General features: G+C 53.3%; 1 protein-coding gene across 1 annotated transcript; it reads left to right on the top strand.

Moving 5' to 3' along the window:
- Positions 1-2,023: 2,023 nt before the first annotated feature.
- Positions 2,024-15,908, top strand: LOC103980233 (glucan endo-1,3-beta-glucosidase 13). The gene is made up of 4 exons (XM_009396557.3): positions 2,024-2,344; positions 2,895-4,169; positions 15,459-15,489; positions 15,574-15,908. Exons 1-4 carry the CDS (start codon positions 2,278-2,280, stop codon positions 15,704-15,706), a joined length of 1,506 nt encoding a protein of 501 aa, XP_009394832.2. The 5' UTR covers positions 2,024-2,277; the 3' UTR covers positions 15,707-15,908.
- The last annotated feature ends 45 nt before the right edge of the window (positions 15,909-15,953 follow it).

Here is a 15,953-nt window from a genome sequence, read left to right as displayed (position 1 = left end):
TTATTTAAAAGATCCAAAATTGATAATTTTCACCAAGTTGATTAGAAATATTTTATCGAATGTTTGTCATCTTTTTTCTTTTTTAATGTATTGGTCTTTTCTTTTTTTGTTTTTTAATCGATATACTCCTATTGGTCTTTTTAAAACCAAAATATCGTATTTGTTGGCTTTTTAGGAAGAAGTAAAAGAGAATAATTGAAAGAAAAAAGATTACTTGCATTATGCAATATTTTTTATTTATCTAAAAACATCTATTTATATTAGTCAAAAGATAAAATATATTTTTTTAAATAATACAAAAATATTATATCCTAATAATTTTTTTATCTTTATTTATTTACTTTAATCTAAACTTTATTTTTTTATTCTCAATTATTTGTTGTGTTGACAGAAATAGAGAGAGAGAGAGTGAGAGAGAACCCATTCGTGCGCAGAGCACGTGTAACGTTGCCCTGCACCGGCGTCCATGCACGAAACAGACATGCTCGGTCTGACATGGCTTGAACAAGCATGAAGCCATTTGTGAGGTGGGACTTCCGAGATTTGACCAATCAGTACATGCTTATGTTACACTTAGTTTCCTATATAAAGATAATTATTGTTGGCTTGTCCTCCTAATGAGTGTCAACATGAGACGATGTTTCGATATAGTTGACCTAATGGATTCAACGTTAAGCGAGAGGAGGAAGTCCTCAGAAAAATAATACGATGGTGTACGTATTTAATTTCTCGTATGTCGTGGAAGAGCTTAATTTGTTTATGTTAGAATATAAGATAATCGCGTAGATTATAGGATGAGCTTTTGGGGTGAATAGCTCAACACTTTACTTAGGTTGAGTTGTTGATCCCCACCCATCACACACAATTTATTGGGTCTGACATTTACGTGAATCGATGCCTCTTCTTAATGTGTGCAACATTCTTTCCTTTCCTGATAGAAAAACTACAATATTCATCTCATCTCATCACATGAATACGCGTTCGATATTGCTAGTCAACGGACACAAAAACTCAGGTCAACACACACATAAAAACCTGACGACACTGACACTGACCACTCACTCAGCTTCTCACAAGCTGTAGAAGCCACACGCTACCGGAGAAAAAAAGTGAGTGTTAACACAAAAATCAAGTAATAAACTTGAAAGATAAATATTATATTTGTCGATTCTATATATATATATATATATATATATATAAGAGATGTCCCTAAGTAAATTCTCAATAAAAAGGTGCTGCTATACAGTAAATATTAATATGAGTTCAAACACTACCTAAATAGTAAAGCATGGATTAATATGAGTTCATACTACCTTTGCATACATGCCATTCTTCGTCCATATCGTCAGTCCATGCAAATTCACCCATCACATCCATCTAAGCCCTGCAAGCATGTGATGAAACAGTGATGTTCCAGAGGCTCCATGATCATGTAGGTAGCATATTGTCATGGCCCTCCTATCATGTAACGTTCCCCAGCTTGTCTTCCCTCCCCCACCAAACCCGATCTCCATCATCCCCACTCACCTGAGATCGGACGGTGGGCAGATCATCAATCCATGCTTTAGTCAACAAGCAAACAACAAGGCAAGCGAGCTCGTCCTCCATGAACAGCAAAAGGTGCTGCTTTTCAAAGGTGGGGGATAAAGCAGAGGGTTTTGTCCCGTTGCTCGCGATTTGGAATCGACCCCGCGGGCGTCGGCGTCTGCTTGGGGCAGAAGCGCTCGCCTCCACGGACTGACTCCCCCCCCACGCAAACAAAAGCAAAGCACAAGCCGATTGGATGTCTCTCCAATCGGCTCGGCTACTCGTGAGACTTGAACCACTTGTAATGAACGTATGTCTCTCCTCGGAACCCACACCAAAAAGAAGACCCAAAATGCGTGGCTCACCATCTTCTGACTCCATCAGCCACCTGCGTTATCATTGGAGTATCAGTGGGTCCCAACATTAATTATATACACAGTGCAATCGAAACGGGAGACAATTTGTTTTCCGGACTCCAGACGCTCCTCTCAAGCCGATTTCATAAAACACGGTTTAGGATCCGCTCGCACTGTCGCTTCCGTCCTCTGGCCATGCCCGCCGCTCTGCTGTCAACTGTCATCGGGAATCGAGCTGCGAGGCCCAACGGTTGGGAGGCGGAGGTGGCGGTGGAGGTGAGTTCAAGGAACCGGTTAAAAATGACAGCTTTGGGTTGAGGCCAGTCGAAAGGTGAGAAAAGAGGAAGCATCTCGAGAGGTTCTGTTGAAGAAATCTTCACCCAGTTTTGATTCGATGGAGAGAGACCTGCCGGTGGTTCCTTCGCTCCTCCTCCTCCTCCTCCTCCTCTTGCACTTCGCTGGTCAGTATGTTTGATGTCAATGTTAGTCTTTGCTTAATGTTTCTCCCTCTTTCTTTGTTCCTTCTCCATTTTCTGTTTCGCCGGGCAACAAAAAAGGTTTCTTTTGATTTCTTCTCTTCTACATTAGGAAGGTCTGTGCGCAGATGTGACCATGTCATCTAGGTCTAGTTTTTGTGGCTTCTTTGTGGTGTTTGGAAGAGGGAACAACCCATTCTTCCTGCTATTTTGCACTTCTTAGAGTTGTCTTTATGACTGGTTCTGTAACCATTAGAGATGTTGAATCTATTGTCAGTGGTTTCTCCCATTTTAACTCCTTCCACATACGCCTTCCGTCGCTTAAAGTTCATCGATTTAGTCCTTTCCTTGCTTCAAGTTAGCATCTTTAGCATCAACCATATGCGAAATGCATTTGGGTGGTGAATGCACTAAAATAATGAAAGAACTACAAGCCCCAAAGAAAAGGAATGTTTTTTGACCTTTTTTGAACCAGAGAGGGGGAACTTCCTTTCTTTTGATTGTTTTTGACGCGTCCTGCCAAATCTGGTCACAGTTGATTGCAATGGAAGCAAGGTTGGTGTCTGCTATGGCCGCAACGCCGACGACCTCCCGACCCCCGACAACGTCGCCCAGCTGGTTCAGCTGCATTCCATCAAATACGTCAGAATCTACGATTCCAACATCCAGGTGATTAAGGCCTTCGCCAACACTGGCGTGGAGCTCATGGTCGGGGTGCCCAACTCAGACCTGCTCCCCTTCTCGCAGTACCAATCCAATGTCGATACTTGGCTCAAGAACAGCATCCTCCCCTACTACCCGGCCACAATGATCACCTACATTACTGTGGGTGCTGAGGTCACTGAAACCCGTGATAATGTCTCGGCCCTTGTCGTTCCTGCCATGGTTAATGTCCTTGCAGCTCTGAAGAAGGCTGGATTGCACAAGAGGATCAAAGTCTCTAGCACTCATTCGCTTGGAATCTTATCCAGATCATTTCCACCGTCCGCGGGGGCTTTTGACAGCAAATATGCCTACTTTTTAAAGCCCATGTTGGAATTCCTTGTGGAGAACCAATCCCCATTCATGGTGGATCTTTATCCCTATTATGCTTATAGAGACTCTCCTAGCAATGTCTCTTTGGACTATGCACTATTTTCACCATCTGCCTCAGATGTAATTGATCCAAATACTGGTTTAGTCTACACAAACATGTTCGACGCCCAGCTGGATTCTATATTTTTCGCTCTAATGGCACTGAATTTCAGAACACTGAAGATTATGGTCACCGAATCAGGATGGCCTAACAAGGGTGCTGCTAAGGAAACTGCTGCAACTCCTGATGATGCTCAGACTTACAACACCAATCTGATTCGTCATGTCATCAATGATGCGGGGACTCCAGCAAAGCCTGGGGAGGAAATTGATGTCTACATCTTTTCATTGTTCAACGAGAATAGGAAGCCTGGGCTGGAATCGGAGAGGAACTGGGGGCTGTTCTATCCTGATCAGACTAGTGTGTATAGTCTTGATTGGACTGGTAGAGGAAATGTCGACATCGTCACTGGTGCTAACATAACAAGTTCTAATGGCACTTGGTGTGTGGCTTCAAGCAATGCTTCAGATGCTGATTTGCAAAATGCATTGAATTGGGCTTGTGGTTCAGGCAATGTTGATTGTTCAGCTATTCAGCCTAGTCAGCCTTGTTATCAACCGGACACATTGGCTTCTCATGCATCCTATGCTTTCAATGGCTATTATCAACAAAATGGTGCTACTGATGTTGCATGTAACTTTGGAGGTACAGGGTTAAAAACTACCAAAGACCCAAGTAAGTAAGCTTGCCTTGTAGTATGTTAATTTGCCAATCTTTGCTGACACATTCTTTAAAGCTAGACTTATCCAATCATCTCTAGTTCTTATACTAGTGTAAGTGAGATGAGTCACAGGTCTTCCTGATCTGAAAATGAAAAGCAAAACACCATGACACCTAACCTTATGTTAGTGAGCATCTTCCTTCTTTGACAATCCATATATAAAATTTATCCGAGACATCCTAGTGGTCAGTTTAACTGAGAACAATCTATATATATCTGTAGAAGCTTTCCTAGTTTTGGTGAAGTTATGATCAATTAAGCAGGGATGACACCTTATCTTTCCTATTCAAGATTTCATGTTCATTTGTACCTCAATTTAGTTGGGATCACAAGAATTCTTTCACCTGATTGAGCAGCATATGAACAAATACTAGAGGTAAACTGTTGCATTTTAGCATATGATTTTGTGTCGTTAAGGTAAATGCCAATTTTTGATGAATATCTGTCATCACAATTGTGCACTTTATGGTTTTTGATATCAAGACAGCTGGGAAACATGTGATCTTCATATCAGAAGATCTCCAAGTCACCCTTCTCAGGTGGTTGTCTTTTAAGTATTATGCCTGTTACGGATTCGTAACTTTTTTAGCCGTGACCTCGGGGTCACGCGGTTGGTTCCGGGCTCCGAATGGCTGGGATCAGACGTGGCTTCCCTCGGGGTGTTGTGGTGGCTGACACAGGGGACCTGGCTGGAAAGTTCTGCGGCGCCAAGTGGATTCAGCAGCGATCGAGTACCTGCACACAGGTCGGGTCGGTTGCTCGGCCCGACCCCTCCGACGTCCCAGTTAGTGATGGGGGAGAGGAGCTTTTTTTTTAGTCCCCTTGGCCCGTGGGGAGCCAGGGGGTATTTATAAATGGGTTTGATGTTACCTGACGTGCCATCCTGTCGGGGCAGGGTCGTACCTCTGACGGCGTCTGTCGTCGTCATGGACGTTGCGTGGGAGGCCGAGCTGCCGCAAGGCATGGGGGTGTCAGTCAGCGCCTTCGCCTGCCTCGGTTGGCCCCGAGGGGTCAGCCGAGGAGGTTGTTCAGGTACGGTGGGTGTGGGTGCGTGTCGTGTCGTCGTTAATGCTCGTTCTAGGGCAGTGTGCCGCCCAGGGTGTCCGACGTGGGGGTGTACTACGTCAAATCCGGGGTGTTACGTCAAATCAATTTTTCTTACCCCTATCATACGCCCCACCCGAAAGGAGCCATGCGTCGGCTTTGCGTGTGGGGAGTCCGAGGCGTGGCTTCCTAGAGCAGTACGAGGCGCGCGATTTAGTCGGGGGGCCGAGTAGGATTGGCCTCGGGGGCAAAGGAACCGATGGGGACCGAGGAGCACACCGCGGGCGGGGTGATCGCGCGGGTGTGGTCCTAGGATGGCGCGGGGCTGAGGGCCGAGAGGCACGACAGGCGGGGTGACCGCGCAGGTGTGATCTCGGGAGGCGTAAAGCCGAGGGTCGAGGAGCACAACAGGCGGGGTGACTGCGCAGGTGTGATCTCGGTTGGCGTAAAGCCGAGGGCCGAGGAGCACAACAGGCGGGGTGACCGCGCAGGTGTGATCTCGGGAGGCGTAAAGCCGAGGGCCGAGGAGCAAAACAGGCGGGGTGACCGCGCAGGTGTGATCTCGGGAGGCGTAAAGCCGAGGGCCGAGGAGCACAACAGGCGGGATGACCGCGCAGGTGTGATCTCGGGAGGCGTAAAGCCGAGGGCCGAGGAGCACAACAGGCGGGGTGACCGCGCAGGTGTGATCTCGGGAGGCGTAAAGCTGAGGGCCGAGGAGCACAACAGGCGGGGTGACCGCGCAGGTGTGATCTCGGGAGGCGTAAAGCCGAGGGCCGAGGAGCACAACAGGCGGGGTGACCGCGCAGGTGTGATCTCGGGAGGCATAAAGCCGAGGGCCGAGGAGCACAACAGGCGGGGTGATCGCGCAGGTGTGATCTCGGGAGGCGTAAAGCCGAGGGTCGAGGAGCACAACAGGCGGTGTTGCTTTTTCCCTGGGGAAGATCAAAGGGCCACCCCTCCTGGGCGTCGTCGGTTTTCGAGGTTGACATGATTAGGGACCCCGTACTTTGCACGGTTCTGTGATTTAAACGCCGCGCCCGCCGTAGTTATGGCGATGCGACGTTTGCGTCTTCGCAGCGCACTTCAGGAGAGGAAAGGTCATCGTTTCGGCGGGAAACCGGCTACAAGTAGCGCTCCGTTGGTCTCTTCCACTTCTTGGTACCTACATCCGCTTCGACCCCCTCTTTGGGTGATTTAGCCTAGCACGCCCCACCTCCCAAGAGCTCGGTAAGGATGGCTTCCCCTCCTTCGTTCTCTCCTTCGCCTCCTCTTTCTGGGGTCGTCGGCGAGGAGGTGGCGTTGGTGAGCTCCCGCTCGTTGCCCGAGGAAAGGGCCACCAAAGCCCTTGAATCGCTGATGTGGCCGCACGATCTCGACTCCACCGTGAGCGAGTCGTCGCTTGGCCTCCTTCGGGATCGTTACGGTATCCCGGCGGAGTTCACGCTTATTGCCCCTGAGCCGGGGCAGCGGGCGTATGATCCCATACCTAAGGGCTTTGCCCTAATCGTGGATGCCTTCGAGGCCGGGCTACGCCTTCCGTTCCACCCCATCATAACTTCCTGCGTCGCGTGGTGGCGCATCTCTTCTTCTCAGATGGCGTCGAATTCTTGGCGCTATCTGGTGGCGTTCCTCGGGGAATGCTACTATGCCAAGGTCACCCCGAGCCGGTCTTTTTTCCTCTCCTGTTTTCGTCTATCCAGGGGGTCGGGGGGCTATTACTTGTCCGCCCGATCGGGTTTCCGGGTCAGCGGGGCTCCTTCCAGCAATAAGGGGTGGAAGGAGCGCTTCTTCTATGTTTGTCATCCGGAGAGTTCGAACTTCGGGCTCCGGTGGGCGGCGCGCGCAGTCGATAATACTGCCCCGGCCTTGGATGAGGGGGAGCTCCGAGCCCTTCGAAGATTGAAGGAGATCCTACCGTCCTCTAGAGTCATCCGAAAGATGACCGAGGCGTGGTTGGTCGAGGCGGGCTTGAGCCCGGTACCTCGAGGTATGCCTTGAGAAGGTGGCGGTGGGCCTTCCAGTTTTATTTTTCTCCTTTGGGATACTAACCGGGGTCGATATACTTGTGCAGAGATGGTGAACCTCGTTGTGGTGCGTGGAGGACGCGTCCCGCGTGCTGCATCTCCACGGCGCCAGGTCAGCCTGGGTGTCAGCACCAGAGAGGCGCCGGTGGAGCTCGAGGTCGTCCGTCCTCGAAAGAAGGCCAAGGTCGTTGCTTCGAAGAAACTGACTCCCCCAAGGGCTCAGGAGAGCGTGGGGGCGGCGGAGTCGGGCTCGCGCGACAGGCGAGGACGAGGTCGGGGCGAGGTCGGCCCGAGCAATGAAGTGGCGGGGAAGGCGCCTAGGGAGCCTTCGATCCGGGACTTGTGTCGTCTGCCCGCGGGGCCGCCAAACGACTCCTATCAGGCGCGCCTGATGGGCGAGCTTACAGAGGGCCAGCCTTCCGACCGGCTGGTAGCCCGCTGGGGTGGACTGACCCGCGGGACTCGGGTGTGGGCCGACGGGGAGACCGCGGCCGCATTCATCCGAGGAGGGCTGCATCCCGACATGGCTCGGGAGATGTATACCATGCCCTCTGACGTACTGCTCGGTAAATCCGTGAAGTCATTGCTGTGGGTAAGCGTCCAGTCGTTGATTTTCGGCCTGTGATTTGTCCGAGGATTGTTCTGACTTTCCTTTCGCAGGGCCAGCACTACGCCATGGCGTTGGCGGATCGCGTACACGATGCAGGTCGGGCGCTGGGCATCCTGTGCGACCGGAATACCGAGCTGCGCAGGCAGCTCGAGGAGGTTCGCGCAGGGGCGGCACCGGAGGCGGTCGCGGCAGCCGAACAGCGCTCCTTGGAGCTCGAGGCGGAGGTGACGCGCCTCCGGGTTGAAGCGGGGGCGGCCGACTAACGCACGTCGGCGCTGGAGGCCGAAGTCCTTCGCTTGAAGTCCGAGGCGAAGGCGGCTGAGGAGGAGAGAGACAACCTCCAAGGGCTCCTGGGGGGGGCGCAGTTCGAGGCTTGCCTAGCCCGAGGCGAGGTGGCCGTCCTGACCCAACGGCTGGAGGGAGCCCTGGCCGACGCGAAGGGGGCCTCGGAAGCTCTGGCGGCCGAGCGGGAGCGGCGGCCAGAGAAGGAGAAGGAAATAATTGAAGCTTATAAGCGGTCCTCAGGCTTCCAGCTCGGGCTGGTTCGGTCGGGGCAGGTCACCTATGAGTACGGGTACCGGATTGCCCTGGGCCGGTTTCAGACGCGCCATCCCGGGCTGGAGGTCGAGGTGGATCTGTTTGTCTCGCACCCCGAGGACTTGGATGTGGATATGCCGGAGGAAGTTCCTTTCGATGATGGTGTCGGGGGTTCCGACGATTAGGACTGTGTCGAGGTCGGCTTGGCTGAGCTGTTATCGAGTCCTGTAATCTTCGAGTTCTATCGCAGTTGAGTCTTGTAATTTCATGCTTCAGAAATAGAGAGGTCTTTTCCCAGCATGTTTTTAAGCTTCAAAAATTGCAAAGCTTCGACTTGGAAGAGAAACCATAGGTATCGACCTCAGACAAAGAATTTTTTGAGGTTATGGACGTTTCATGTTCTCGGTAAGGGGGAACCGTCCATCGCGGTGAGCCGATAGGTGCCCGGCCGGACCACCCTGGTGACCCGATAAGGTCCCTCCCACTTGGGGGCCAGGTTCCCCCTCGTTCGGGTCGGGTCATTGACCTCGGCCCTTCGTAGAACTAGATCGCCTAACCTGATCGGTCGGGGTTGCACCTTTCTGTTGTAGATCCTTACGACGGCTCTCTGGTGAGAGAGGGCCTTTAGGTGCGCATCGGCGCATCGTTCCTCGAGCACGTCGAGGCTGGCACGAAGTCCCTGGTTCGAGGCTTCCTCGTCGTAGCTCCTTGTCCGAAGCATGGCGACAGCCATTTCGGGTGGTAGGACGGCCTCGGTTCCGAACGTCATGCTGTACGGGGATTCTCCGGTCGCCGTCTTGGGAGTGGTGCGCAGCGACCACAGCACACTGGGGAGCTCGTCCGTCCAGGTCGATTGGGCCGCAGACACTCTTCGTCTGAGGCCATCCAAGATGGATCGGTTGGTTACCTCGGCCAACCCGTTTGTCTGAGGGTGGGCCATCGAACTGAACCTCAGTTGAATGCCATGACCGGCGCAGAATTCTCGGAACCTTGTGCCGGCGAACTGAGGTCCGTTGTCAGTGATGATGGCCTTGGGCAACCCGAACCGAGTTACCAGGTTCTTCCACACAAATTTCTCTATTTGCTGTTCCGTGATCGTCGCCAGTGGCTCGGCCTCGACCCACTTTGTGAAGTAGTCTACTCCTACAATTATGTACTTTCGCTGTCCAGAAGCCGGCGGGAAGGGGCCGAGCAGGTCCAGCCCCCACTGCGCGAATGGCCATGCGCAGTCGATGGGGCTGAGCGGGATCGCGGGCTGTCGAGGTGCGCGGGCGTGTTGCTGGCACGACCGGCACCGCTGTACATAAGCTTTCGTGTCCCGGCACATGGTCGGCCAGTAGTAGCCTTGGCGGAGTATTTTGTGCGCCAAGGTTCGCCCGCCGATGTGCTCGCCGCAGACCCCCTCGTGGGTTTCGGCTAGGACCGTCTGGGCTTCGTCAGGCTCCAAACATCGTAGGAGGGGATAGGTGAAGGACCGTTTGTAGAGGCGGCCACACTCCTCGGTGTATCACGCGTGGGTGCGACGCAGGCGCCGAGCCACGCCTTCGTCGAGGGGAAGGGTTCCGTCCCTTTTGAAGCGTAGTAGCTCTTGCACCCACGTGATCGGCGCGCTGCTTGAGGCCGTCGTTGCTACTTCGATGGTGCGGGCAGGGAGTTCCTCAATCTCCGTCCCTGCTTCAGGGGTTGGTCTCGACGCCAGCTTGGCCAGCGCGTCGGCTCGCTCGTTTTCTTCCCTCGGAACATTAGACAGCGTAAAGTAATGGAACTTGGCGGTTAGGTCCCTTACCTGGGCTAGGTATTTCGCCATAGTTGTGTCCCTAGCTTCGTACCCGCCGTTGAGCTGCTCGGCCACCAGTTGCGAGTCGGTGTGGACGTGTATCGCGGCCACCTGCATCTCGAGGGCCAGCCTCAGTCCTGCTAAGAGCGCCTCGTACTCTGCCTCGTTGTTGGTAGCTTTAAACCCGAAGCGGAGGGAGCGCTCAAACGAGCGTCCGTCGGGGGCGAGGAGTACCAGCCCTGCGCCGGCACCCTTTGAGTTGGCCGAGCCATCGACGTGTAGGGTCCAAGCCTCGGGAGCCTGCTCGAGATTTATATCTTCCATTCGAGTCAGCTCCGCAATGAAGTCGGCTACCGCCTGGGCCTTAATGGCGGTCCTGGGCAGGTATCTTATGTCGTGTTCGCCGAGCTCCACCGCCCATTTGAGGAGCCGTCCTGCCACATCAAATTTTGTTAAGACCTGCCGGAGAGGTTGGTCGGTGACGACTTCCACCGGGTGTGCCTGGAAGTAGGGGCGCAACTTCCGAACCGAGAGCACCAGGGCAAGCGCGAGTTTCTCTATCGGCGGGTAACGTTCCTCAGGTCCACTCAGGACGTGGCTGACGTAGTAGATCGGGAGCTGTTGGCCGAAGCTTTCCTTGACCAGGACAGAACTGACTGCATGCGGGGAGGCCGCCAAGTAGAGGCCCAGCCTCTCGCCGGGGGAGACGGAGGCGAGCCGGGGAAGGTTGGCCAGGTGCTGCTTCATCTGTTTGAAAGCCTCCTCGCATTCCGATGTCCACTGGAAGTTCTTCGGGCTTTTAAGCGCCTTGAAGAATGAGAGGCAACGATCGCCCGATCGGGCGAGAAAGCGAGACAGAGCGACCAGTCGGCCGTTAAGTCGCTGCAGGTCTTTAACCGTCCGGGGGTACTGCATATTGATTATTGCCTGAACCTTCTCCGGGTTGGCGTCGATTCCTCTCTGGTGTATAACGAACCCGAGGAACTTCCCGGAGGTGACGCCGAAAGCGCACTTTGTGGGGTTGAGCCGCATGCCGAACTTGCGCAGCGTGGCGAAGGCCTCGGCCAGGTCTGCAAGGTGCGTTCCGGCCTCTCGGCTTTTCACAATCATGTCGTCCACGTAGACTTCCATGTTCCTCCCGATCTGATGGGCGAACATCTTGTTTACTGTCCTCTGGTATGTGGCTCCAGCATTCTTTAGCCCGAACGACATGACCTTGTAGAAGTACACCCCTTGACCGGTGAGGAAGGGCGTGTGCTCTCTGTCTTCGGGCGCCATCCTGATCTGGTTATACCCTGAGTAGGCGTCCATAAAAGAGAGTCGCGCATGGCCGGCCGTCGCATCGACCAGCTGGTCGATCTTGGGGAGGGGTTAGCAGTCTTTAGGGCATGCATTGTTAAGGCTGGTATAATCAACGCACATCCTCCAGCTTCCATTGTGTTTTTTCACGAGGACTACATTGGATAACCATCGAGGATATTTGGCTTCTTCTATGAAGCCCGCGGCTAAGAGCCTGTCCACCTCCTCCTGTATTGCACGTTGTCGGTCAGGGGCCTGGCGTTGAGGCTTTTGTTTCACAGGGCGAGCGTTAGGCGGGATGTTGAGGTGATGCTCCGCGACCTCTGGATCGACACCCGTCATGTCTGACGGGGACCAGGCGAAGACGTCGGCATTTTCCCGTAGGAGACCGATGAGCTGCTCCCGTTCCCGCTCGGGTAGCTCAGATCCGACCTTGACCGTCTGGTCCGAGCGAGCTTCTCGCAGAGGAATGTCAACAGTGGATCCCCTCGGCTCGGGGTGGGGAGTCAGTTTTGTTGTTTCCCGCGGGTCTTCCAGGGACGTCTCGGTCCTGGCTCTCTTGCCCAATGTAACGGAGGTGAGGTAGCACCGTCTGGACTCTCGGGGGCTTCCTGTGACTTCCCCAACTCCCACACGGGTTGGGAACTTGATGGTCTGGTAGTAGGTCGAGACGACGGCTCTGACCTTATTGAGGGTCGGGCGACCAAGTATGGCATTGTAAGCAGTGGGGAGGTCGATCACCAGGAAAGTGGTCATCACCGTCTTCGACCTTGGTGGGGTCCCCAGGGTCAAGGGCAAAGTAATAGCCCCCAGGGGCGATATGGAATCTCCCGTGAAACTGGTGAGCGCTGAGCACATCGGGCTTAGATTTTCCCTGGCCAGGCCTAGCTTCCGGAAGGCATCGAAGTAGAGTATGTCGGCCGAGCTCCCCGTGTCGACCATGATCCTCCTTATTTGCGCGTTGGCTACCCTGGCCGATATCACCAAGGCGTCATCGTGGTCAGGTCGCTCGGCAGCTCCGGTGGGGAAGGTGATCTCGGGCTCGGGCTCATGTTCCGAGGCTTCGTCTGGAGCGGCTCGGGCATACGCCTTTCGGCCCGACATGGAACCTCCCCCGGATGCGGGGCCCCCGGCTATCACATCAATGTGTCGCTCGACGGGGCCTTCTGGGCGAGGCGACTGCTCTTTGTTCGGCCGGAGGTACTGGCCGAGATGACCCCTGAGGATGAGCTCCTCGATTTGTCTCTTCAACTCGTAGCACTGCTCAGTGTCGTGCCCGTGCTGTCGATGGAATCGGCAATACTTCGAACGGTCCGCGAGCTCCCGCGGGTTCTTCATCGGGTGAGGGTCCCTGAGGAGCCCCTTTCCCCTCTCGTGCAGGAATATTTCAGTCCGGGAGGAATTCAAGGCGGGAAGAGGGGGCCTCAGGTCAGGTCTGTCCAACTTTCGCTGGGAGGTGGCGGTTTGTTGCTGTCGAGGCGGCTCTGACTTGACCTTTTTGTGCTCCTCCCGCTTTCCAGCCATCCAGGTTTCCGCGGCGATAAACTGACTGGCGCGCTGGAGCATCTCGGGAACCGCGGCCGGGGGCCGCTCTACGAGCGACCAGAAGAACCTGGAGGGGCGTAGGCCAGTCATGAAGGCCTGCATCAAGAGAGAGGGGTGAGCATCCGACAATCCACGGATTTGCGTCGTAAATCGGTTCACAAAATGGGAGAGGGGCTCATCCTCCTTCTGGTTGAGCCCCAGGAGCAACGCCATGGACGGCTTTGGTCGGGCGTATGCCAGGAAGTTAAGCTCGAAATCCTTGGCGAGCTGATCGAAGGAGGCGATGGTCCCCGGCTTCAGACCGCTGTACCACGTGCGGGTCGGTCCCCGTAGAGTCGTTGGGAACGCCCTGCACATCAGGGCGTCTGAAGTCCCGAACAGCACCATCTGGGCGCGAAAAGCGGCTACGTGGTCCGCTGGGTCTGCGGTGCCGTCATACGCGTCCAGCGAGGGGAGGCGGAAGTGCGGCGGGATCGCCTGATCTTGTATCTCGGGGGTGAACGGAGATCCTTGGTGCCCGTCCGTCCCGAGCTCTCCCCTTGACTTGCGAACCTCCTGTTGTACCTCGTCAAGCCTTTGACTGACAAGGCGCAGTTGAGTCCGTAGGGCATTTGTCGAATCGACGGTCGGAGCCTCGGGCTCGGGACGGCTCGCCGTTTCTTCTACTTCCCGGCTCCCGGGCCGAGCTACGGGGTTTTGAAGTGAGATGGGGGGCTCAGGAAGTGGTGCGCGAGTCTGGACAGGGGTCTCCCGTTGTGGTGAGAGCCGGGTCGCGTGCGGAGGGGTCCGCTGGGAGACGATCGGGATGATGGTCTGGACCGTGCTTGTCAGGGTCCGGACTTGGTGGGCGAGGTCATGAAAGGCCTCGGGTGACACTTGCGACGGGCCGGCGGGTGCGTCGCCGAGGGGCGACAAGCCTGGGTCATTGAACAGTCGCCAGTAGCGTTCTGATACCGCCGCGGGGCGTTCGTCGTGGGTTTCATCATGTGGGGGATGCTCCCCCAAGGCGGGGAGCTCAGCAGCTGAGGATCCGCCGAGGTGGATTCGCTGATCGCCTGACATTTGGAAGGCCCTCCTTCTAGCGCCAATCTGTTACGGATTCGTAACTTTTTTAGCCGTGACCTCGGGGTCGACGCGGCTGGTTCCGGGCTCCGAATGGCTGGGATCAGACGTGGCTTCCCTCGGGGTGTTGTGGTGGCTGACATAGGGGACCTGGCTGGAAAGTTCTGCGGCGCCAAGTGGATTCAGCAGCGATCGAGTACCTGCACACAGGTCGGGTCGGTTGCTCGACCCGACCCCTCCGACGTCCCAGTTAGTGATGGGGGAGAGGAGCTTTTTTTTTAGTCCCCTTGGCCCGTGGGGAGCCAGGGGGTATTTATAAATGGGTTTGATGTTACCTGACGTGCCATCCTGTCGGGGCAGGGTCGTACCTCTGACGGCGTCTGTCGTCGTCATGGACGTTGCGTGGGAGGCCGAGCTGCCACAGGGCATGGGGGTGTCAGTCAGCGCCTTCGCCTGCCTCGGCCGGCCCCGAGGGGTCAGCCGAGGAGGTTGTTCGGGTACGATGGGTGTGGGTGCGTGTCGTGTCGTCGTTAATGCTCGTTCTAGGGCAGTACTACGTCAAATCCGGGGTGTTACGTCAAATCAATTTTTCTTACCCCTATCAATGCCCATAAGACAAGTTGCCACTTTTGGCTTGTGGAGATCAATACAGCTGAGAAACATGTGATCTTCATCTCAGAAGATCTCCAGGGCACCTTTCTCTGGTGTTATCTTTTGAGGATTATGCCAATATGAACGTTAGAAGATGAGCCTTGGCACCACATTAAGCTTTCAGTTGAATGATCAGTGTTTGTCACGGAAACTGCCTCTCTTCTTACAATTAAAAGCTGCACATGTTGACCCTCCTAGACTGCATACTGGTGAGACCTTTTTTGTCCCTTGTGTGCTTTCTTGTTAATTTATGTAATTTGAACAAAGAGTCTGACAATTTAATTTACAATTCTGGACTTTGAACTTAAACACACTCCAATCATTATAAGCTCCACTGTGCTCTCCCAATACTTCTGAACAATGCAACAATTCATTGTTCCACGTCCAAATGAAATCATATTCCTTATCTATAGTTTCATTTAAACTGTTTTTTGTTGGATTTTTCATCAAGAAGAAATTTTTTGGACGATCTCACATCTGTTTTGTCATTTCAGAGAGAGAAATATGAGTATAAATAGTTCATAATACAAAGTTGCTACATTCATATCGTGCATCAGTTGAGCTTCCTGAAGAAAATGAACCAACTGGTTGCTTAAGTTTGTGATCAGTATCTTTGTTCCTCATCAATAAATTATCCATACTTGTTTAGAATTTCCTAAATTTTTGTGGCTCAAGATTCTAAATCTTTCTGCAGGCTACGATGCCTGTGTTTACACGACCTCCAGGTGTGTTGACGACTCTTACTCAGTTCATATTATCATATATTTGCAATCCATTTTGACTAATAGTCTCGGCTTGTATTTTTACAGTAAAATGGGCACCGGAAATTCTACTTCTGCGGCTTCGACATCAAATGCAGAGCATACCGCCACATGGTTAACAGAAGGCCTGCCTTTTATGTTGTCTCTTTGGCTCATTGCCATTTTAGGCATTGCCTTGTAGGATACAAATCTTCAAGCTAGAAGAGTTGTTCTGATGAGTTCATTGGTGTTAGAGATGGATGGATGGATAGAGGAGTTGTCTCTGAGGAAAATTTTGTTGGCACGTCATCCATTGCAGGAATGCTGTATCTACCTTTATGTAGATTTAGTCTCAAACTAGAATTGCTTAATGGTAGATTTACATTTTCTTATGTTTGCATTCTTGGATGTGTTTTTATTGGAAGTACTTCCTTTTTATCTATAGATTG

Source organism: Musa acuminata, chromosome BXJ1-4 (genome assembly GCF_036884655.1).
Source record: "Musa acuminata AAA Group cultivar baxijiao chromosome BXJ1-4, Cavendish_Baxijiao_AAA, whole genome shotgun sequence".
NCBI lineage: Eukaryota > Viridiplantae > Streptophyta > Magnoliopsida > Zingiberales > Musaceae > Musa > Musa acuminata.
Note: the sequence above shows the minus strand (reverse complement) of the source record. Positions and strands in the feature narration are given on the sequence as shown.